The sequence below is a fragment of the Lycorma delicatula genome, chromosome 3, assembly GCF_047948215.1.
Source record: "Lycorma delicatula isolate Av1 chromosome 3, ASM4794821v1, whole genome shotgun sequence".
Lineage (NCBI taxonomy): Eukaryota > Metazoa > Arthropoda > Insecta > Hemiptera > Fulgoridae > Lycorma > Lycorma delicatula.
The window spans coordinates 144,552,686-144,578,876 of NC_134457.1; the positions used below are offsets into that span (position 1 = coordinate 144,552,686).

Here is a 26,191-nt window from a genome sequence, read left to right on the forward strand (position 1 = left end):
TAATTATATCATACAGTTTTTTTATGAAGTACTGATTTGAAAAACACTTGTAAGTTAAATTAGAATAACAAAGGAATACTTTATGACTTTATTTCTTTTAATTTTCTTCTTTGTATTAGTATACAGAGCTAACAAATTTGTAGTCAGAAATCTGATAGCAAATCTGGTAGATCTGTAGACAGTCAATAAAATGACAAAATTACTTTCAGTAATTATTTATTTTATTATGTTTTTACATTCTTATCATTTGCATTTATTATGATGAAGTTTTTCAATCAATATCTATCTATCTTATAAGTTTTCCATACATTTAAATGTATAATAAACTTTTAATAGTTCTAAAGTGTGTCAATTTAGCTCATGTACTTTGCATTAAAATATTTATTTTGGTAAAATAATAATTAATTTGTTATAACACAAGTAAATCAAATATACTTGACTAACTATATTACCCTTAATAAACAATTATTTTAAAAACTTAATATTTCTTTTGTATTATTAAATTATGATACACTTAGGCAAGTATTTTATACAAGATTGATTTTTATGCAACTAATCTTCTTCTTATAAAATTCTCCTTTTAAAATTATACAATTCAATGCCTCATTCAATAGAGAAAGATTCCACAAAAAATTAAAAACCTAACAAGTATTAACACACTTTATATCATGTAATTAAAGTCTTCGCTACCCTTTTATATAATGTCTATTCAACGTTATTATGTTACACAGTTCTATATACCTTTATAAAACAATTATTTTTAAATATTTATAAATCACTAAGATCAACAGCATCAACTTTTGAAACTAAATTAGTCTCATTGTCTTTTGAACTATGGGGTGTAGAAGATTTCGTTTTCTCATCTGCCTGTTGTACCTGTGGAAAATCCAAATTTGACCATGAACCTGGTTCTAATTTACGTAGTTTTATTTCTGCTTTTGTTGGCATCATTGATACACTACTTTGTGCAACATCTACAATCTGAAAAAAAAAATTATATAACTGATTAATGATAAGTAATTTATGATCAGTTCTCCTCTTTTTCTCTGAAAAATGAAATCAAACAAGACAAATTACCATAAACAATTGCTTCATTTGATTAAAAAAATAAGATAAGAAGCTGTTGGGTGATGCTTCAGATATTAAACTGCATCCTTACACCTAATAGTTCTGCATCATCAGGGGAACATCAGGAAATACCATCCTGCAAACTGAATGGTGTAAAGTAAGGACAAAAATGTCAATAGCCAAAATCATGATTTACAGCTTAGTATCCATTAGGTTTTTTTTATTTTGAAGCAACTAGTAACATTTTTATTCTGGGTCCATTTGTAGAAGAAATCTTTCAAAAAGTTTACTTCAAACTGAAGAAAATGTAACATATTTTTTTTTTATGTTTTACTGAATTAGAAGTCAATAGGTTCATTTATTTAAAGTAGTATAACAGGCTTGACCCAAAATAAGGTGTTTTTAAAAATGTTTACTACAGTTTGAAAAAATGTTTAATATAGCATTTTGTATGTTTTATCTGAGGAAGGACAAATTTTCTTACTTTAAATGTTACTATTTAAACTGGTGGAAGTATGTATTATGATTTCCACTCTTTATTCATTCAACTGATGACAGCTACGAATCATTATCTTACAACATGAAGATTGGAATAAGAGAAAACAAACAAGATAAAATAGACTTTTAATAGACAGTAAAATTAATTTACTCCAAACTGTCTACAAAATTATCTCTTTTATAGTAATTGTTAAATACAGTTGAATAAATTAACAATAGGTATTATTTACTCATTAAGTAATAATCAAATCACAACCTTAGAAGACAATAAAAATTCCAAAATCAAATAACAAGAATACAGACTGTTGATTGTAGTTAGTGATGAATTCTATGTATTAGCGAGGATAAAAAATCATTCTTCCTTTATCTAATAAACCTCTTTTTTCCTGTTTAACCTCCGGTAACTACCGTTTAGATAATTCTTCAGAGGATGAATGAGGATGATATGTATGAGAGTAAATGAAGTGTAGTCTTGTACATTCTCAGTTCGACCATTCCTGAGATGTGTAGTTAATTGAAACCCAACCACCAAAGAACACCGGTATCCACGAAGACCAACCCACCGGGTTGGTCTAGTCGGTGAACGCGTCTTCCCAAATCAGCTGATTTGGAAAGCAAGAGTTCCAGCGTTCAAGTCCTAGTAAAGTCAGTTATCTAATAAACCTGGATTAAGGTTTCTGTATTGCCATCAGATAGAATTATAGGTACTGGATTTATCCATGGCAAGGTCCCCACCAGAAAACATCACAAAAAATATTAAAAACACATTAAACATATCCCATCCCAAACCTACCATTTAAATAAAATTTACAGAAAATCACATAGAATAAAAGAATCAAATATAAAGAAAAGAGTTAGACTGTGAAAAGGGACACTATCCAGAGAGGATACATGAAATAAGATAAGCATAATCCTGCCAAAAATTGAAAGGCCCTCTATTTTAAATTTAAATTTTATTTATAAATTTATTTTAAATTTTGCCCATCTATAATTCTAGGGTAACGTGCTGCTCCACACTGGGATGAAGCACCACATTAGTAAAAAAAAATATTAATTGTGTTGGTTGACTGCACTGACCTAGTCAAATAAATGCTGGAATAAATACTTTTCTTCCAGATAATAATGAATCACCTGAGAACAAGCTCAGGCTTCCTTATAGGAAATGTTCATTAATTCTCAGAATTGTTTAGTAATCAACTTGGTTATAAACTGTACAGTTAACTGTACCTTTACAGAAGAAACAATCAAGTAATAATAAATTATCTCCTTAACCACTGCTCAAATGTGCTATGTTATTCAAAATTATTTTCCTAAAACAGTTACATTTGTTCAGTATTAGAAGTTAATCTTCAACTACCAAAGGGAGAATATATTTTTTTAGCATTCTTGAATAACCTGAATGTACGAGGGTAAATAAAATATAAACAGGATTTAAAAAAAAAACTATTAAAAAATAAAGGCAAATATAATTTATTTTTCTACATAGTTTCCTGATTTAGAAATACATTTTTCCAAGTGTGAAAGAAGGTTTTTTATCGCAGCATTGTAGAATGAAGCGGGTTGCATCAGGAGCCAATTGTGCACATCTCCAAATCATCATCTTCAAATCATTGCCCTCCTAGAGCTTTTTTTAAGTGACCCAAACAAATAAAAATCACAAGGTGATAGGTCCAGGCTGTAGGGAGGATGATCAAGTTGAGTCCAATTCATTTCTTCTAGTTTTCAGACTCTTAGAGCTGGAGAATGGGACCTGGTGTTGTCATGGAGGAGGATAGCCTCTTGAACGGTTGGTCTTCTCTTTTGCGGTGATGTGTAACCCTCACCTCATTCAACAGCTCGCAGTAGTAAGTAGCATTGATTGTGCATCGCTCATGCAAAAATCAATGAGCAATATGCCTCACCGGTCAAAAAAAAAATTGTTGAAAGAACTTTTAGTCAGCTGAGTGTTGAGTCTTGGCTTTCATTGGGGCTGCCTCCCCTTTCTTCTGCTACTCCATACTGGCTTGTTTTGACTGGGGAGTGTAGTGGTGGACCCACGTTTCATCACAGGTGACGATCTGACTCAAAAATGCATCACCTTCTTTTGCAAAACTTGCTGTAAGCCTCCGACAGACCAAACATCTCAACTTCTGATCTGCAGTGAAAGACAAGGGACCCATCTGGCACATTTTATTGAACTGTAGGTTGTTTGTGATGACTGCTTGACAGCTCCCTTAACTTATTCCAACCTGTTCTGCAATTTCGGGTACTCTCACCCGTCGTGAATATTTTTGTCTGTAATGCTGGTCAGAGGACAACAATTGTGTTCCTGATTTTCCACTTGTTCTCATCCTTCCTTGAACTCTTCATGCCAGACAAACACACAAGTCCTTGACACTGTTTGGTCTCTGAACTGTGCAGTCAATCTTCGGAAAATTTCTGTTCCTTGAACTCCATCACGAGCAAGAAATTTTATAATTATGCGTTGCACAGTGGAAGGGTGCACCTGTTGCTCCGACACTGTGAGCGTTACTGACGAATTGGTTGGGAGTGTGGAATGGCCGGCTCTCCCCAATCCTCATGACCTCACCCAAGCATACTCGAAGCACGGACACAGTCCTACCAACTGTAGACGCTTAGGAACAAAAATCCCATTCATACTTGATTTACCCTGGTAGTTTTTAGTATTATGTAACTTCAGTGTTATTGTTATCAACAATCTTTATTTAAAACAAAACTAAGAAATGTAATAGTGTATTAAATTATGTCTATGATGAAAAAAACTAGTAAAAATCTTACTTACTCCTCTAAGTTCTAAATCCTTTGAATAGGTACCATTTCCCTCTGGAAAAAATAGCGTAAATTTAAGCCTTATAGGAGCAAGTTGAATTACTGATGAGTCAGGGTCATATTTCTTTGCAAAAACTGATACATAGACATGGCTTGGTGTTTGATGCCAATCTAAACGACATTGCACTTTGTTATCTTCTGTTCCAGCAGCCTAAAATTTACACATGAAAATCAATTTCATGAATGGAATTTTTTTTATATACATTCTACTTACTTAAATGAAATATTACAAATATACTACTACTATAAGCAATTATTATATTATAAATATAATGCTGACTATTGTAATTATTTGTTTGGATTTCTTTACATTATGTAACTGAGTTATAAAAATAAAAGTTGACCTAGATCTTACATGAGCAGTTTAGATCAGTGTATACCATTGTGGGTAAAGGATGTATCTTGCTAATTATATTTCTTGTTATCTAAATTCTCTTTCAATAATATTTTTACAAACAAAGAGAAAATTATTAAAACTTCATACATAGATATCCATTTTATAAAATATAACCAAAAACCTCCTAAAAAAGTAAATCTTACCAAACAGCAAGAATTGGTTCCTTTCCACAATTTGAATCTAACATGTACAAACCTTATTCAATATGTTTTTACTGTACTGTAATATTTTAGAATTATCTGCAGCCAACTACAGCAAAAAGTTTTCTTAAAAGTTAATAGAGTAGTTACATTATTCTTACTTTAGTAAATTTTTTTTTTCAAAAAATCACTTTTTTGATTTCAGGTTGAAATAGTAGTAAAATAGTTGAATGATTAGAAGTATAAACTATTAACTTGCAACCACACACACAGGTCAGTTATACATCAGTCTGGCTTACAGAAGATGTATTAAAAAGTAACATAGATTTTTGTATGAGCTAAACCAAGCAGAGTAGGAAGGCATCACAGGATGTATTAGATTTTATGTGATATATATAATTTTGAGTTTTTGCAATTCAGGAATTAAAAGTCAACCAATACCTATACTACTGCAGTTCCATGAAATTCCATCAAATCAAGTCTTCTGAAGAAAAATAGCATACTGCCTAATATTCATCGGTAAAATTTTCAACATAATGAAGAATGAACTATCCAAATAAAACTAGGTTATACAATACGCAGTTCAGCCAAAAGACCTCTAAAAAGCCTAAGTTCTAAGCTAAAATGGAAACCCAGATTATTTTATTTTTGATTTAAAAAATTTTATAGAATCCATATTAGCTATTGTCTTATATAAGATGGAGAAAGAAACAGTTTTTAGGTTTTGCCAAATATAAAGTAACAAACTGACCTTTAAAATAAAAATGAAATTCTGAAAGTGCAAGTAAATTATTACTAATTCATTAAAAAAGTAAACTTATTAATACAAAACAAACCTTTGATTTGTGCCAAACATGTGTTCCAGAAGCACAACCAGCTTGTTCTAAAAATGCATTAAAATCAGTTGTCCGTTTTACACAACAAGACCAATATTTAAGACCTTCATGAAAAACAGGAACCCCAGGATGATAGACACAAGGTGAAGTCAATGATGGAGTACCTTCATATGTCTACAGAAAGTGAAAAAAATATATACATAAAATTTATCAACTAATAATAAATCAAGAAACTTGTCTCTTAATGTTTGCAACAAATTCATACAAGAAATTGCTCATCATTTTTTTTTTCAACAAGGTTTAACTGGTTATATTTTTTAACTTTCTTTTTGGATTTGAATCCTACACAAGTGAAAATTTCATTCTACATACAGGTTAATTTTTTTTAAAACTATTTTGATGAAAATTTCTGGGAATAAAAACTAGTTATCAAATACAAGTCTCCTAACAATAATTTGTTGTCATTTCAGAAATATACTTCACCAACAAGTTGTTTGGGCCAAACCCAGTGTAATGTAATATAAGTATAAGAGAGTAAACATTACACTATTTTTTTTTCACATTGACCCAATGAGAAAAAATCTGATGTGGACAAAACATGACCTCCTGGTACACCTACTAAATTACATATACACTTTTCTTTTTTTTTTTAATGAAAAGTACATAAAATTTTATTTTATTAATAACTTCCGATATTTTTTTCATACTATCTATATTTTTTTATTTATCGTAAAACCTTTTTTACAATCAGAGGTTAATAATTATTAATAAATCAATATATTTAAATTAAAAAAAAAAGTTAAAAAAAGGAGATGAAGTCGGATCTGAACCGATGTGTCTTCCCCTTGTAAGAAACAAATATTTCATTATTTAAAATTTGATTTCACTATAACTCTGGAACCAATGAATATAAGTACCATTTATGATATATTGTTGAGAAGCTCTCAATGAGGGCTTATTACTGCAGTTAAGAAAAAGTCCAAAATCCAAATATTTTTGGATTCTGGAATTTTTGGATACTTTTGGTTCAGTCGAATGCAATCAAAAGGGGCGGTGTACAGTGAGATGTTACAATAGTCCTAAATCCAAAATGTCAATATCCTACAGCTAATTATTTTTGAGTTATGTGAGATACAGATTTCATGCCAAAAATAGTCAAAATGGATTCAGGGATGATCAAAATAGATATTTCCGTTGAAATGTAACAACCAAAATTTTTTTCAATCACAATACTTCTTTTACTTTATACAAGGAAGTAACAAGAGTTTTAAACAATCAATAAAACAAAAATTCAAACATTCTGATTTACTCTGATAAATAGAAATATGTTTAGCCCAAATTTTCAAAAGGAGATGTTTAAAAAATATAATACAATTATAATTTTTTAGCAATATAATAAAAAAAAAATGTTATACTTGATACCTGTTTGCAACTATTATTTTTACAATTAGTTCCTATAGCAATATTTTCATCACTGACAGAATCCTCTGAACTGTCAGTTGATTTGACTAATGCAGCAACCTGTTGTCGCAGAGTTGGTGAAACCTCTGGCTTCAGAGTTACCTGCAAAAAATCATTTACACCTTAGCAAATAATTTCAATCAACTTCCATTATAAGCTGGAAATATTACTAGTACAGTACCACCATTAGATAAACAAGTCAACTTATAAAGTAAAAAAAAAAAACGAATAAACTCAACAACTGACACTGGAAAAGATGCATCAAAGTTGGCTACATAACTGCAAGGAATTCAGAGTTTCAAATTAAAATACAGAATTATCAAAAGAAAGTATGTGCTTATTTACCATTTCAGTACTTTGTTCTTACAGCACTCGGTTTGACTTACAGCACTAAGTTTGGGGAAAAATAAGAGTACATAAAATTGATTTTCAATAACATTCTGCAAACTACATTTTTTTAGTTTGCCCAGAGTTATATTGTAAATAGTATTTTCAATTTTTTTTATCCACAAAACACTAGAACAACACTTTTGAATGATTTTATACATCAATTCTCTGATTTCAGGCCAATAAAAATTCTTTCTTTCCAATTTTGCATCACTTTATTGTGAAAAAACCTGAGTTAAATATTTAAAGCCATCTCCATCTTTATCAAATGTTTTCACAAAATTCATTATTAATTCTAATACAATAAGTAAAAGAGGTAAAATAACTCACAAAGTCTTAACAAGTGGAGTATTCTTAAAATTTTGTTGTCTTTAGTGAAATTACCTCTTTTTGTCCAGTCTTGAACAAAGCAATGTAGACTGGTAGCATTGGTACCACAACTTTTGTTCCAAAACACAAGAAACAATATTTTGAAAAGCAATTCTGTAAACCGAAAAGAAGCCCAGTAACTTTCTGGTCAAAACAAATTACGGCAAGTGTTCATCATAATTAATTATCATTCAAAATATAATTATATATTGCATAACATAATATTATTATATCATTCAAAATAAGTAACATACCTTCAAATATTTCCTTTGTTGCTAAAGCATGAGTTATCATTATAGAGAAATCTTATTTGAATTATGCAACAACATTAACTGGCTTTAAGAATTTTTTGACGAGTCTATAAATAAATACCACTCATCAACAGCAAATATATCAAATTCAAACATCAGCCCATTAATGTCACTGCAGGAATAAATTAAACCACCCATAAAAAGCATTTTATTAAATGTTGGTTTCTATTTCTATACAATTAAATTTTAGTATGTTTGTATAATTTGATTTTGTTCAGGAAAATCAGATTACACATATTTCCAACTAGACTTCAAATATTAACCAACCACAAATATAAAAACTTTTGAATAATCACAAAATAGTATATTTACATCTACCACAGTATGGAAAGGTTACCAATTTAAACGCACTTAATTTCAACCCCACAGCAACAAAAGGAATTGACCAATTCCTTACTCTATATTTTATATTCTCTATATTTCAATCAATCAATGGCACAGAAAGGAATTTATCAACTGGAAAGCAATAAATTTTGACCAATCACAATACATAACTCTTTTGGCTATTTGCAAATTTGAATAACTTTAACACCCAATCCCAAGAGACCATAAATCCTTCTATTTTATCAGTCATAAGGACTGATATATGAAATCATTCTGAAAATTGCAACTGACCAACCAAATAATGGGATTTACCTTGACTGTTAACAAATTATTTCTAACAAAGTCAATAAAAAATGTAGTAAGCACATATTTCACAAATTCAAAACCCATTATAATTTCTTACCCATTGTAATTTCTTGCAACTTTATTATATGAACAGATCTAACTCTATGGATTTAGAATTTTTTGTAATACTTTTAATTACAAGTAAGAAGAAGATACTTTGTGATACATATAAGTAATAAGTTGACGTATCAGCAGTTTGATTTTTATTAATGATTTTCTAGTAGTAAAATAAAACCAATTTTATTTAATTACTTCAGTGTATTGTTAGGTACTTTTATTTTTTGCTATTTAGATCTTCGAAGTATCTGCAAATTAGTTTTTATGAAATACAGATTACATTGTATGAATTTATCACTAACGAAATGAAGTTTCACAGTTTTTTCATTTCATGAATTAAAAAACATATCTCCATATGGACTTGAAATTGTATTATATCAGAAACAGATGTTCTGTTTCATGATAACCTCAATGATAAAAGAAAAGTTGTAATCTGTATAAAATGTTATATCTGCACATTTATGTTTCTATGATTAACTGGATCCCATAAATTGTCAGAAATATGCTTAAGAAATTTACTAAAATTTTGAAAACATGTTACAATGTAGTTTCCCTTTTATGATATAACTGAGAAAATGATGAACCTATTTTAATTTTCATTAATGGCTGTGCACATCCAGATATTTACATATATCCATTATAATCACCTACAAGGATGCGCACACACAATACAGATTATATAAGTCAAACTTGGAAAGCCTTAAATTAAATTCTACATATGTAAGCAAACTTTGTGAAGAGGAATCTGAAAATCTTTTTCAACTAAATATTCTGTAAACAATAAATGCTAAACAAGCCTAATAGATAACAACATAGAAAATAAATAATATATTTTGTAAATATAATATATTATCTTTTGTAAACTTTAAAAATGAATTCATGTGTTACAATTACAAAAAAAAAAAATTACAATTAAAAATGTTTAATATCCATGTTCTTTCAAATTAGTAGGAGACAGGTAATCATGATGATTTCATACATAATAATACTAAATGATTACAAATAAAATAAATACTTTAGATGATTTTTAAAAACTATATTTTCAAATAAGGAAATTATTTCTTACATGATTTCATAGGAAATTTCTTACAGTTTGTATCTATAAACGTTCAATGGATATACTGTAAGTTGCTTCGAACACTTACACCTGCACACTTCCAGGGATGCAAGTGTAAGTGCATTGTCTTGTAAGTTACAAGACAATATTAACACAATCCAATTCATCCTAAATAAGCAAAGCATGCTTGGAATGAAGCACATCCCATTTAACACTAGTAACATCATTTGTAATATGTTGTTTTAAGTCATCTATATCAACAGGAAGGAGGGATAAATTCTGTCTTCTATAAAACCCCACAAAAATTTACAAAGCTCAAGGGACTAAGTCTGGACTTCTTGGTGGCCAACGTATCAATGCCATAATTTTAACAGTTGCACAACCAACCCAATCTCTTGTGAGGTGTTCATCCAGATAGTTTGCAGAGTTCAATCTTGTTCAAGACTACAGTTCACAGTGTAACATGGCATTAGCCACAGCCATCTTGTACTGGGAATTTCAGTTTCTTATATTAGGCATTAACCATTCATTACACATATAAAGATAAACTTCTCCAGTTAGTATATTTGTGAAAAAATAATAGTTCATACACCTTTTTCATGGGAAACAACACAAAGCATGCTTATATTGGAGAAATAACACATATGTTCAACAGTTTCAATCATCATAAAAAACTAAGCAGTAAAAGAAACAATCTTCTTTATAAACACATTCCTGTATGTCTTCACAGAGATCTTTTTATATGATTTATTCTCATCACTTAAACTTTATACTAATTGCAATTTATACATCATTTTCAAACATTTACCAAAAGTTTTCCCACATGGTGCAGAACTGGGTTCTGCACCATGACAACACGCTCACGCACACATCGCTAGCTGTTTGGAATTTCTTGGCTTCCAAAAAGACGGTAGTGATTCCCCACCCACCCTATTCACCTGACCCCTTACCACGTGTGACTTTTTCTCTTTCCGAAAATAAAATTTCAATTGAAAGGCGGTCGTTTTAACACAATTGAGGAGATTCAGGAAGAAACGCAGAACGTGCTTCGAAAACTTACAACTGCAGACTTCCAGGGATGCATGGAATCATGGGAAAAACGCTGGGATCACTGTATCAATGCCCAAGGGGATTACTTTGAAGGAGACAGTGGAAATTATAAGTTATGGTAAGCTATTTTATTTTTATGGTAAAATTCCCCAAACTTTTGGGTAGCACCTCGTATATCCGGTTAGAAATGAAAAGTCTACCTAAAAAATCTAATTGCAATGGTTATATTTATATTTAATTAAGTTAGTTATAAACCATCTAATGAATGATCTTTCTAAATTTATTTAGAAAGTGCATTATTATTTGCATCTTTATTTATTTACTCGTGCATGATACACACCCAAAAAATTACTATTAGTTTTTGGAAAAAAATTTAACACATAAAATTTTCAATTGATTTTTTATACAATAAAAATAAAGTGCAAATATGTACTTTAAAATTAAATTATATTTAATAAGAAATTAAATTAATTACAAATATGGTAATCTGAAGGATTCTTACTTGTGTTTTTATATTCATCTTTTTTTTTAATCTTCTACTTCAGAAGGAGTGTGATAATCTTTGTCATCCCATACAGCAGAGTCTTCCCTACAACAAGGCTATTAGAAATGGGGCATTTCTTGAAGTTCTTCACAGCCCAATCATTTTAAGCAAGATCCTCTTGCATATTAATGTAAAACTCAGCTTTTTCAATCTTCCTCTAGGAGTTGTTTCATGGACTGTAATCTTCATCCACTCTGAATAAAAATGTTTCAAATGGACTTTGAAAGGCCGGTTAATGCCAACATCAAGTGACTGGAGTAATAACATAATTCTAGTAGGAATACAAACTTGCACTGTTTTGTTTTCTCAAGTCTTTTTTTTACATTGTCTGTGGCATATGGAAACTGTCACTACATACTTTTCTATTTTAAAAGAGCACCAGATCATCACTCCCCCACACATATTTTACCCACTCTAAAACTAGCGTGTTATTTCATTTATTATTTTTCTTGACATCTAACAATTACACCCGCAGGTACTTTTTCACCCTTTGTAAGGGTTTTTCTTTTAAAAACAATAAATGGTGGAAATGTTTTGTCATCTACAAGTACTGTCAACATGTCTGTATAATCCTGTTTTTTATAACTGCAAGTATGCATGCAAACAGATTTATCACTGCCAGCATTAATTGCTGAATCTAATGGCATGTCAAAGTAAACTGTTACATTTTCTTATTGACAGTTCACATCAATTCATAAAACAATTTAACCAACCTCGACTTGCTTTAAAATTCAGTGTTTGAATTTCCCTCATAATTTGTGTGGTTTTGTGATTCTTAACTGTGTGTAATCTCTGTTAAACAGCAAATACTTGCTCGTGTATGTCTAGAATGTAAGAAACAACTGCTCTTCTTGAGCATTTGAGGAAACTTTATAATTCTGCCACAAACTGCTCTTCTATTTTTAATTCTATGCATAAGCTTCTCTTTTTTCTTTCTCCAATCTCTTATACACAATTCCAGAATATCATATTTATGATGTTCTGTATACTATAATATATTCTTCATTATAACACATTTATGATATTTGTGATCTGCTGCTCGATTACCAATTCCCTCGGCTAAGTGAATAACGTTTCATTTTTCGCCGACCGTAAATGAACACGAACATTTTACAGAACTTATTTTTACTAGGTCACTTAAAGTTCAAACTGTCATAAGTATTAACTGAACCCACAAAATGTAAGCTATAAACCTTCACTTAACTAAAAATGAATACTGTTATGTGTTTAGCTGATGACTTATGTTGAATATAAAATATAGGATGATGAATAATAACAAATGTTAAAATAACCAAAAATACGAAGATAAAAAACCCTTATGACAAAAGTTTATTTATAAACAAGCATTACAATACAGCCTAGATAATGGATGTGACTTAACATTAAGTTACTGATGTGAAATCAAAAGTAGTTAGAATACATGGTACAATTTATTTATGTTACTACTGTACATTAGTATACTATACCATAATATGTAACTACAGATAGTGGGCCCTCATTTGGAAATCCCTGCATATCATGCGGACTCATAAATTTCATGTTGGTTTTCAAGAAAAAAGTTGTGATTTGTATGTGAGTAAATTGTGTTATGAGTAAAAAGTTGTGAGTTGTATGTGGTAGTTGTTTCCCAACCTTTTTAAATAATTATCATTGAATTATATAATGGGTACATAAAAAAACAAAAATTATACTTACTTCAGAATATTATTTATAAGCTAGATTTAATATAAAGTCTTAATTTCAAAAATCACTTACAAGTGGTATATCAAAAGATGGTCTTTCAAGAGCAATAGGTGTTCGTGATTCTGGAGCTCTGTATTCAATAACTTCTGATTTTTCAATATTTTTATCAACTTTTGGTTTCTCTGGTTCAACTGGTTTAACATTACTGTGAAAAGACTTTGTACAACCCTAAAAAAAAGTAAAAAATTAGATTAATAAATCCGAAATATAATTAAATAATTATTTCAATACCATATTAATCTAAACTATAATAATATAATATAGATTTCAATAATGGCAAGTTAATTATAGGTTACCAACTGTAACAAATGTGATTACTTTTAAGTGGATTATGGGTACAGCTTAACTAATTTACATTAACTAACAATAAGGGCTGTTGCAAAAAAAAAAATACAATGGGCACTAGAATACATAGTATATTATTTCACTAAGTTTTTCCACTGCTTCCAATACCATAAAAAAAACATGTCTGTGGAAGCTCTTGATAAGTGGTTACCAATGTTAATAGTTTCAAATACTACTTTTTATTCTGAATTTAGTTTATTTGACTTTTCAAAAGCAGTATTAAAATAAATAAATGGAGTTTGTGATATATTATATAATGGCATTGGAAGACTGTATTTATTGCATGAACCACTGTTAACACTTAAAGTTGTTAGTTTCTATTACAATTAAATCCTGGTATTGTTCAAAATTTAGTGTATGGCCATTTTTATGTCTTATTTGCAAAACTTTCTAAGAAATTGTGTTTATACTTTTCAAACAGGTGTTTTACATAACGCGGTAACACAAAAATAAGAAGGTAAGCAAATAAATTTCTTAGTTTCGTGGTATGCTACAAACTCCTGCCTCATCTAAGGTCTTTTCCCAGGTTTCATCATTATTAAGTAAACCCCTATGCATTGCAGGTTCTTGTAAGCTATTGTATAGAACAACATTCATTCTTCTTAGATCTTCAAAACCTTTAGCTTCAGATACATAGAGTAGCAGTAGCCTTTCAGTTTTAGTTGGAACTCTTGTTACTAAATCAGGACAATGTTCTATTGATTGGCTGTTCAAATTTTCTGAAATTTCTTCCCATTTCATAGTACACATCATGGTAATAAATAGATCATGCTTACCATAATTTCTAACTACTGCCATTGTATGTTGAAAGTGCTGAATAATATTTCATGGGCTAACTTGAAATGATGATAGCAAAATAAAAGCTTTTGCAGAAAGTAAATTTTCCTTAATCTCAGCATTCTAGATTTCAATAAGGAGAGAGATCCTTGTACTATTCGACCCTAAGGTGACATTGATTCTGTCTTGTATAATTCAATCTGTTAGCCTCAATTTTTTCATAGTCATCAACAATGTATTGCTACTAAACTTTCCTGCACTCAACAATTGATTGAATTCATTATGAATTAAAGGACAGTACTGAGACCTTGGATTTCCAAGGTTAAAAGTAGTTCTTGATCAGAGTTGCAGCGGGATAGTAATTCCCCAGCTCTGATTCCCATAAGGGAATAAAAGAGGGCTCTAAATTTGGATCAAGAATATTGATTTTTTTCTGTTCTTCTGTTTTGAATCAGCAAGTCATGGTGGAGAAGTGGTTCACCATCTAAAGCCACTTTCAGCCTCATTTTAAAGAGCCATTTTCCAGGTTCATAACCTGGAAGAAGAGCCATTTTTGCTCCTATTGATGCAAATGCTAATATATATATATATATATATATATATATATATATATATTAGCATAAAGTTTTTGGAATGATTTAATTCATTTTTTATAAGTTGTTGAATTAATAGGGAATTACAAGTGCGGCCCAGTTTAATTACTCCTTTGGAGCAACCTGTAGAATACTTTGAGTCAGAAAACATCTCCAAAAAAATGTTACAAACTACACAACTGAAATGCCTGAACATGAGTGTCTACCTATTTAGTTTACATCATCTATGTCATTTAGCTGCCTCTATGAATCATGAGACCTTGCCGATGGTGAGAGGGCTTGAGTGCTCAGTGATACAGAGTAGGTGGATGGAAGGTGCAACTACATCGGAGAGGTATCTATTAAAGACAGACTAAGGAATGATTTCTGAAAGAAGGCAGCAGCTCTTTCAGTAGTTGTTAAAGGTGTGGGTCACTTAAACGGCCATATCAACATCACTCATTCTTCTGAGTACTGCGCACCTGAAAGCAATGGCAGTTATTTTCCAAGAAAATGTAGTTCTGCATTTTCATGTAACAAAAATGGAGGTGCCTTTCTTGATAAAATACTCTGGAGGTAAACTGGTCCCCCGCTTGGATCTCCGGGGTGGGGACTACCAAGGAAGGGGTCAGCAGAAAATTAAAAAATAACATCTACGAGTAAAAGTGTAGAATAAAGTCTAAAAAAGGTTGGTAAGTTAGAAAATTTAGAGGGAAATTGATAGGTTAAATGTAGATGAGGTAGGGATTAGTGGCGTTTGGTGGGAAGAGGAAAACAACTTTTGGTCAGGTGATTTCAGAATAATTAACTCAGCGTCAAATAAAGGGCAGGCAGGAGAAGGTTTCATAATAAACAAGAAGATAGGGAAGAGAGTAGAGTATTTCAAAAAGCTTAGCGATAGAATCATTGTAATAAGGATAAAATCTAAACCTAAAGTACCTATGATGATGATGAGGTAGGGTGTGTATATAAAGAAATTTACAAAGCAATTAAACACATAAAAGGGGATGAAAATTTAATAACAGTTGGAGATTGGAATGCAAGCATTGGAAAAGGCAAGGAAGGAAATATTGTGGGTGAATACAGGCCGGCAGAAGAAATGAAAGAGGGGACCAACTTATTGAGTTTTGCAAGAAGTATAATTTAGTAATTGCCAACACACAATTTAAAAATCATAATAGAAGAATATACACTTGGAAAAAGCCAGGCGATACTGCAAGGTATCAGATAGCCTATATCATAGTTAAACAAAAATTTAAAAATCAACTTGTTTACTGCAAAGCATATCCCAGAGCAGACATTGATAGCGACCACAATTTAGTGACAATAAAATGTAGATTGGGGTTTAACCACCTGAAGTGAAGGTGTGAGATGAATCTGTAGAATTTAGAGAAGCTTGAGGAAGAGGAAGTAAAGATTTTTGCAGAGGACATCGCAAGAGGTCTGATTAAAAATGATAAGGTAAAAAATATTGAAGAAGAATGGGAGAATGTTAAAATGGAAATTCTTAAATCAGCATAAGCAAACTTAGGATATCAGAGGATATATTGCAGCTGATGGATGAACGTAGAAAGTATAAGAATGCTAGTGTTAAAAAGAAGGTAAAAGGAACTATCAACAATTAAGAAATACTATAAACAGGAAGATTTGCAAATTAGCAAAAGTAGATTGGATTAAAGAAAAGCATTCAGAAGTGGAAAGAGAAACGATCATTGGTAAAATAGACGGAGCATACAGGAAAGTTAAGGAGAATTTTATGGTACATAAATTAAAATACAATAATGTATTAAATAAAGATGGTACACCAGTTTATAATACAAAAGAATTGGTCGATAGGTGGGTGGAATATATTGAAGAGTTATATCAAGGAAATGAATTAGAAACTGGTGTTGTTATGAAGAAGTTGAAGAGATCAATTCAGTCAAACACTGAATTGATCTCGGTATCAAGGGACATCTGAGTAATTGATCCCTTTTCAAGGGAGATACAATACAGGGATCTGAATTTAATAGAGCATTAAAAGATCTGAATGGCAGAAAGGCTCCTGGGATAGACCGGATACCTGTAGAATTACTGCAAGTGCAGATGAGGAAGTGATTGATAGATTATACAAACTGGTGTGTAATATTTATGAAAAAGGGGAAGTTCTGTCACACTTCAAAAAGATTGTTATTGTAATGATACTAAAGAAAGCAGGAGCAGATAAATGTGAAGAATACAGAACAATTAGCTTAACTACTCACACATCAAAAATCCTAACTAGAATTCTGTACAGAAGAATTGAGAGGAGAGTGGATTTGGAGTGGATTAGGAGAAGACCAATTTGGTTTCAGAAAAACTATAGGGGCAAGAGAAGCAATTTTAGCATTCAGATTAATAGTAAAAGGAAGATTAAAGAAAAACAAAACAACATATAGCATTTATAGACTTAGAAAAGGCATTTGATAATGTAGACTGGAATAAAATTTTCTGCATTTTAAAAAATTTAGGGTTCTAGTATAGAGACAGAAGAACAATTGTTAACATTTACAGGAACCAAACTGCAACAGTAATAATTGAAAAACATTAAAAAAAGCCATAATAAAAAAGGGAGTTCAATAAGGACGTTCCCTATCCCCGTTACTTTTTAATTTTTAATCAGAACTAGCAGTTAATGTTGTTAAAGAACAATTTAGATCCAGAGTAACAGTACAAGGTAAAAAGATAAAGATGCTATGATTTGCTAATGATATAGTAATTTCAGCTGAGAGTAACAAAGATTTAGAAGAAACAATGAATGGCATGGATGAAGTCCTATTCAAGAACAAACAAAACTAATGAAATGTAGTAGAAATAATGTAAATAGACCACTGAATATAAAAATAGGAAGAGAAAACCTTATGGAAGTAGAATTACAGAATTCTTCAAAATTTTCAAATAACAGTATTTGCAAAGTAGAATTACTAAAGATGGAAGAAGCAATAGCAATATAAAATGATGAATAGCACAGGTGAAACGAGCTTACAGTAGAAATATAATTTGCTTACATCAAAAATTAATTTAAATGTCAGGAAAACATTTTTGAAAGTATATGTTTGGAGCGCAGCTTTATTTGGAAGTGAAACTTAGACAGAGTACCTGAGAAGAAAATATTAGAAGCTTTTGAAATGTGATGCTGTAGGAGAATGTTAAAAATCAGATGAGTGGATAAAGTGACAAATCAATGAAGAAAGAAGTATTTGGAAAATATAGTTAAAAGAAGAGACAGACTTGTAGGCCAGATATTAAAGAATCCTGGAATAGTTGCTTTGATATTGGAAGGACAGGTAGATGGGAAAAAGTGTGCAGGCAGGCAATGTTTGGAATATGTAAAACAAAGTGTTAGGGATGTAGGATGTAGGAAATATACCGAAATGAAACGACTGGCACTAGATAGGAAACCTTCAAGAGCTGCATAAAACCATTCAAATGACTGAAGATAAAAAAATATGTCATTTAGGGCTTATGGCCTAACATATGATAACATTTTAATTTTTTTATCTCTGTTTTATTTTACTTTGTAATAATTTTCCATTAATTCAGAATGACCCAACACTGTTTTTTCCAGTTTTCATTATTTTTTTCAATGCCAAGAATTAAATTACCATGAGGAAACTAACTTGCGGAAGATGTATCAACATCATCATTAGGTTCCAAGTTCTCATAATGTCCCATATTTCGACAACCTGAGAATATTAAATTACATACTATAGCGCCATTCCCTATTGTTGTGTAAGCTTATTAATTCTCATTAAACATTTGAAACTGAAATTGTGGGCAAATTTTTGTTGCTGCCACAACTTCCATGCTACTGGCATATTCACAATTTGGGGACATAAGATACAAATAATCTGACAAATTCTCTATCGATAGCCAGTAAGTGGCGTCTTCTAGAATAAAAGCTGAATATTCTTTCCAGTTAACCACTTCTTGAACAATTAAAGATCTCAATTCATCATAGCACATCTGAGTATTATATAGAAAAAAAGAAATACACCTAAATAAATAATTTTCATTGCTACTAATCAATCATATAATTGGTGAAACCAGTAAATGTATTGGCCTACAACAAAAAAAAATTGCAAAAGGTAGCCCAAATAAAATTTAAAAAAAATCATTAAGTATTAATAAACCATTGTAAACAAAAAAACAATAAAACATTAATGCAGAACAAGACAATAAATGATACCTGTACAAATAAATTTGATATAAACATATCACATATCCAACTATCAGTGTATTTGTATAGTTATATACTCGTACCTAAGTATTTACTTTAAATAGGATTAACAAGATTCAAAATGCATAGCAAGAAACTAAACAACAACTCTACAGATGGCTAAAATAGCACCGCACAACTGCAGTGTTGACTGGAGCTGCTGTTGCAGCATGGTAAAACCATACAACAATGCCTTCAAAGTTCAGCTACAGTACTCCGCATTATATCATATTACAAACAGTTCTCTAAACTTTTAAAAAACACTGTGATCTTAGACAATTATTGTGATTAAATAAATCAAATATACTTTAATGTATAAAGCTATTTATTTATTAATATTAACTATTTAATTAATATTATTATTAATAATATAAAAATAATAAATAAATAAAAATAATAACTATTTATAAATCATACAAATAATTCAGTTTAAAATCCATGATTATTAAATTTAAAATTATATCTAAAAATTTCATCAAAATTGATCCAACTCATACAAAATTACTTTCTCTAACAGAAAGCAATTTGGTCAGACTGAAGAATCAATTACATAAAATTATTCTACGTTCAAATCAAAATTTTGAAAAATTGCAAGAATAAAAAATTGCTGAACTTTTATGACAAGCAAAGGTGTGAAAAATACTAAAACAAAAAAGATAATACATAATTTAAAAAAAGTTATGAATATATGAGACTGCTAACTTGCATTAGTAACAAGTGTTGCATGGAAATAAAACGGAACAGTTAATAATTACTTTATTCTAAACAAGGAAAGCAGTACTCTAAAATATAAACTGTATAAAAAATAAACTTTCATCTTTTTTTTTAAAATTATCTTGCAAAATATAAACATGAGCTTAAGAAAAAATGTTTAGCATGTTTTTTTTTTGCAAATGTTGATGTCAATGATTTATTACCCTAAAACTTGAAGCCAACCATTTACACTCAACTTGCTAAAATTAGAAATTACCTATCTATTAATTATATCTTTTTTTCTAATAAGCACTAATTAGAAGTGATTCAACAAAAGACTTTTAAAGATAGTCATCAAATTGCAAATTACTTTTATGAATTTTTGAAGCAAATATTTGTACTTAAATTAAATTTTCTCTTGTAAATATAATACGAAAATTAATTATAATCAGGATCAATAATACTGATAATATCATTATAAACCAATCAATAAAATTAAATTTTATACTGTACAGAAACAAACAAAAAAACTTCGTTTTATTAAAATAATTTTGATATCTAATTAGCTTCATAGTTTCATAAAATCAGATTGCTTTCTTACAGCTGTCAATATTGTTATTTCCACAAACACTTCACTCATTATAAAATGATATTACAACCAAATAATACACATTAAAAAAAAATAAAAGAAAACCCCATTACTTATGAGGGATAAAAAACTGCTCATACAAGTTCTGTTAGGTAATATTAGATTAAAAAAAAAGTACAAGGTGTCTTACAAAGAAACAGGAAGGATTTCAGCTTATGTTCAACAACGAAAATTAAAATACAAGTCTAGAAATACTTCATTTTAAAGTGTGAGAGAAAATTCACCCCAATTTTTGTCTAAAAGTAAAATAAAGCCATACTGAAATTATTTAAACTTAAATTATTGAGTAAATTTGATGGTTTCGTGTAGTTTTTGACCTGAAAAATTGAATAAAACAATTAATTTTGGAGAAAATTATTGGTAACTTTATTATTATAAAAAGTCGTCTGCATTAGTGTACTTGTAATAAAAAAAATTAAAAGTAAAAACTAATTGTCACACAGAGTCAAATCCTAGACCTCTTGATTATAAGATTAGTATGCCCATCATTCAACTGTTACCACTACTGTGACTGCAAATATACAAATAACCTATTTAAAGACATGAAATTTTCTTGGAAATGAGGGCAAGTTGTAAGCTGCCATTCTTAATTCAGAGGAAGGACCCCCCCTCCTACCATTTGTAAAACAGCAACACTAAATTTCATTGTTAGCTAACCACCTATCATAAATCTAGTGAAACTCATGAGTAAAACCATAAATGAAATTTCATTTTTCTTCTAAAAATGCCCAATATTTTCAATATTATTTATTCACATAAAATTCTAATGTCTTGAAACTTTTAACAAGCAAATATTTTATTTATTCAAACTTAAATTTATTTCTCACCTTAATGTTCAGAAATTCTGTAAAATCTGTACACTTCTTTTTACAACATGACCATCCTTTATAAGCATCATGAAAAAATGGAGCACCAGGATGAAAAACACATGAATCTGAAAATAAATAATAAATGCATTTTGGTAAATACTACGCTGCAAAAAAGGAATGACAAAATAATGAAAGTGAGTCATGCAATGGATTTATTTTCAGCTATTGCAGTTTTATGCGTTTATTTCCTGGTAAAAGAACTACTAGCACACAAGTATAAAAGAATACAATTATAAAATTAGTAAACAATAATTTCAGAAACCCAAAATGAAACAGACAAGATGTGAATACACAAAAAAATGTATCAGCATACTAGAGTTGAGGAGGAGCTTTCTCCCCAAATGACATGAAAGAAAAGAAAATGACAAAATAAAAAAGTGATAAAAGTTTAATAATAAAAAATAATTTAATTACAAGAGTGCCTGGTTTCACATGGTGATAGTTGTATGCTGCCATTATTCATTCAAGTACTATTGCTCATAAAAACATTTTACATGTCCAAATAGACACAAAATACAGTTTCGGAGGGCTCATTTTAAAAATATTTAGATAGGGAAAGCCTTCAAAAAAATATTTCATGTTAAATTATAACATACAGTGAGACCCCACTATAACGCAGTTATTGGGGGTCTTACATGAAATCAGTGTTATAGGCTAACCATGTTATTTCGAGAAGTAAATTTTAAATCACAAAGGGGATCAATTAAAAAAATTGGAAAAATCAAGTAATACTGGTTTAATAGAAAAAGCCAATAAAGTATAATGTGTACTTAAATAGAAACAGATTAAATACGGAAGATACAATATTTTTTCTTTGAATGTAAATTATTTTTTAAAATAAGAAGTTATTGTTTTTTGTTTTGTGGTTGCATATTTCTTCTTTATAATACGACTTTAAAGTTTGTAAATTCAATAAATGACCATCAACACTATCACTTTGTTGCTCCATCTATTTTATTACACTTCTTTTCCAGAACATCTTTGTATTATATAGACGTTCTGGACATATTACGTTTCCAGAACGTCTTTAATTGAGGGTGTAGACCTCTCTGTAACAGCGACCTCTGCAACACCTTCCCCTTCTTCCTACGAGAAATTATCGTTAGGTTGTAGAATGGAGTTTACAATTTCTTCGTTGGTTATGTAATGGGCAATGGGTGTTTGTCTTCTTGACCATATTCATTGAGATTGAGATTGAGACTTGCAGACAATTCTTGCTTGGTTGAATTTGACAATTCCAATGTGGGTTCATCAGTAAAAATACGAACATTTCCTGTTTCAATGTCTTCTGTATTACTCTGTGACAGTACTGACCAACAACCTGGGAATTCCAAGGCTTTAAAATTGGTTGCGACTAACTGACAGATGTTATATTAGAAGCGTATTATTGACAATTTCAAAGGATTTATGGTGGATTTTATACCGATATGGAATTCAGTGGTAGGTGACTAGCGTTTCTTCCCCTATTCTATTTTTTTCAGATATACAGATTTTTTTGGGGGACAGGTTATAAATCCACGTTATATTCGTATCTGCAGTATATCAAGCCACATTATAGTGGAGCTCATACTGTATTTCAATAATGTTTATGATTAATTTCTAGTACAAATTTTATTAACACTAATACTATTGTTATGTGAAAACATGAAGATTAATTAATGAAAATAATACAGTATAAGATTAACGGACTTGCTTACGTCATAGTATTTTCTCCCATAATATATTTCACATTGATGGGAATATATACATCAACATAAAAGTTTAATTTTATGTACAATGATTTCAACAATTATTAATTTATCAAGTGGTCATATTATACTAATTGCAAAGGTCATCAGAATTTCATAACTGAAGAGTAAAAGGGGAAGGAAGATAAGGGGGATTCAAATATGATTAACATGACTGTTTTTTAATTTCTCAAAAATACAATTTTTAAAAAGAATTGTTAAAATAATATTTATTTGTAAGGTGGAAATAATTAATTTCAATTTTTACTAAATAAAGAATTTGGATGAGGGTCCCTTATATTTTTTATGTAAATAATATTTTTGTGTGCACTTGGAAGATTGATGTAGTTTGATAATAAAGTCAGAGTATCGCAAAAAAATTTTTTGTTAATGAAAAGGCTTCAAGAAGTTAATAATTTTGCTATTTGGGGTAATTACACAGTTCAAATTCTCAGCATTATAATGGTTTTACTGGCCTACCAATAAATATCGTATTTAGAAAAACAAGGGATTGAATATTAGAAGCTTTCAATTTTGAATTTAGGGAAGCTTAAATGAATTCTCAGAGGAGTGGGAATGATTTTTATAAGTGGTTTCCATTTTGCAGCATTTTAATTTCTGTTAATTAGAGACTGCAACTCTTTGGATGCGAAGAAGGCATGAGAACTTCTTTTTCTCCATTTTTTTAAAGTTTCCTGAACACATACAACATTTTTCAGAAAGAACAGTTTAAGTACCACAGATTTTAATTATTGTTAATAAGGGGTGCGCTTTGGGGCATGATGAGAAGTTAAGAAGAATACAACTCCTCTTAACAGATTTTTATTCTTTTTATGGAAAAAAGAAAACAGTTCAAAAGGAATTGTTGGGGATCAATAGGACCAAAACCTCTTGGCCCCATAGTATTTTCATTTTTCATGTAGATAAAATAAATTTTGATAAAAGAGAAAAAATAGGTTAGATGTAATATTAAAGTTTCAATATTTTAATTAAAGTTTGGAGAAGGGGAAGAAGTTGCTTTTCACCCAACAGCTTGGACCACTTTTTATTCTAATGTTATTTTCAACTTTTTTTTTTACTGAAAATAACTTCTTTCATTCGTATTGTTTACATTCACATAGATTAAATAATTATTTTTATATATACTATATAATATTTTTTAACATAATTAAAAGGTCCTGAGATATGTTTCATTTTTATATTACAGAAGTGGATATATTTTACACAAAAATAATAACATTAATAATCATATTTACAAAGTTTATTAGCTAAAACTTTAATAAACTAATTTTATTTCAAAAAATTTAACATTTTAAAGATAGAAAAAAATTTTGCAAATTAACATTTATTTAGCCCAGCCCTTTAGCATTAGTACTGGAAATAACACATAATAGATTCTGAAAATAATTACAAAGAAATACAGCAAGTTTGGAGGAAGAAGAGCAGTGAATCACTTCTAATAGTAAGCAACTAGGAGATTGAATTTGATATAAGGAATCAAACAGCCTATCAGTTCAGATCAAGAATCTGTAAGTCCCACAATTTAAACATGACCGACTTTTATGGAAACAGATGAATCTGCTAAACCTAATTAGAATTAGGCATATCATATAAATGTACCATCTTATTGTAAAGTCAATGGTTCTGATAATATTATTAGATACAATCTGCACTGCAATAACTGTACACACTGTTACAATAAAAATGAAAAAAAAAAGAGTTAAAAGTGTTGTAGCTATTAAATCAATTTAGTTTTATAGTTAAAACTAATAGTTTTAAATAACTGTTACCACCAAAAACCATCTAGTAAAACAAAAAGTTTTAAAAAGAAGAATGCAATAAAAACTAAAATCTATGAACACAGATTTTTGTAAAAATAATCTTGTCACTTAGAATTCCAATATATATTTTTTAATTACTCACTACACAATTACTATAACTCCACAATTACTCACTAAAGTATGTTTAATTATCAAGTTATTGCTATCCAATAATCACCTATGAAAAAGTATAAACAATCAAATTACAGAGATAAAAAAATAGTTTGTAATTATAATAAATTAAACCTTTGTAATAAAAATGATAAAAAAATAACAAAGGGATAGTTTAAAATTCAACAAGAAACGAATTAAAGATCTGTATTAACCTAAAATTAGTAAATCAAAGTTCACAAAGAACTACAATAATAACCCTAGCAGGATAAAATATACAATATTTGGCTTGAAACCATAAATTATTCAAAATTACGTTAAGAAAGGATAAAATATCCATACTTCTATTAATTAAACAATAGTAAAAACTCAAATAACTAATAATGGGGACCTTAACTAGTAAATCATTTGTAGGTTATATTGTTCAAATAACTCGTACAACCGCTCTATGTGTGATTAAAATAAATAAATTCTATTTAATTAGTATAACTCTAAAATTATTCACAACCTTGATAGTGAAATATATTTTTCCATAGTAACAGACAGCGAAAGCACATGGCTTCAAAAATAATTACCTAAAAAATTAAAGTAATAAACTTTAAATCAAAATTACCATCTTTATTTTCTTTAGCATCAAACATTTGGCCACATCCTCTGTTATAGCAAAGTAACATATCTCCTTTTTCACCAGGCATTTCTAACAAACAACTACTGACAAAATTCGAATGAATATTCTCGAACAAGCAAGAACTACCACACGAACACTCAAGCAGATACTCTTAACTGCAGGATACGATCTCAGCTGATCTTCCCGTTGCTATGGAAATGGTGGACTGTCAGCGGGAAATATGTACCTGTTTAAAATGGGAACAAAAAATCTTAAATATCATGGAATATGATGTGACAGTATATCTCATGCTTAGTATTATTATCTGTATAAAATCTATCTTATTCTTAACTCTAGAAAATATTACA

At 29.7% G+C, this 26,191-nt stretch overlaps 1 protein-coding gene across 2 annotated transcripts; it reads right to left on the reverse strand.

Moving 5' to 3' along the window:
• On the reverse strand, nt 1–26,021 carry mora (cysteine and histidine rich domain containing protein). Of its 2 annotated transcripts, XM_075360726.1 has the most exons (8): nt 25,830–26,021; nt 21,517–21,623; nt 13,429–13,584; nt 8,001–8,099; nt 7,191–7,331; nt 5,769–5,942; nt 4,349–4,546; nt 1–981 (listed from the first exon to the last, which is right to left on the reverse strand). In XM_075360726.1, exons 1-8 carry the CDS (start codon nt 25,909–25,911, stop codon nt 769–771), a joined length of 1,170 nt encoding a protein of 389 aa, XP_075216841.1. In that variant the 5' UTR covers nt 25,912–26,021; the 3' UTR covers nt 1–768. The 2 variants fall into 2 exon arrangements, with proteins under 2 accessions (XP_075216841.1, XP_075216842.1); XM_075360727.1 differs by lacking the exon at nt 8,001–8,099 and having other exon boundaries at nt 6–981; nt 25,830–26,019.
• Nucleotides 26,022–26,191: the final 170 nt, after the last annotated feature.

Bases quoted from the DNA above. Each gene is read 5' to 3' on its own strand.
- mora (XM_075360726.1), bottom strand. From the start codon at position 25,911: ATGCCTGGTGAAAAAGGAGATATGTTACTTTGCTATAACAGAGGATGT. The intron at 21,624-25,829 runs GTAATTTTGATT...ATTTATTTTCAG, and splicing joins TGCTAAAGAAAATAAAGATG to ATTCATGTGTTTTTCATCCT. The intron at 982-4,348 runs GTAAGTAAGATT...TTTTTTTTTCAG, and splicing joins AGGATTTAGAACTTAGAGGA to ATTGTAGATGTTGCACAAAG.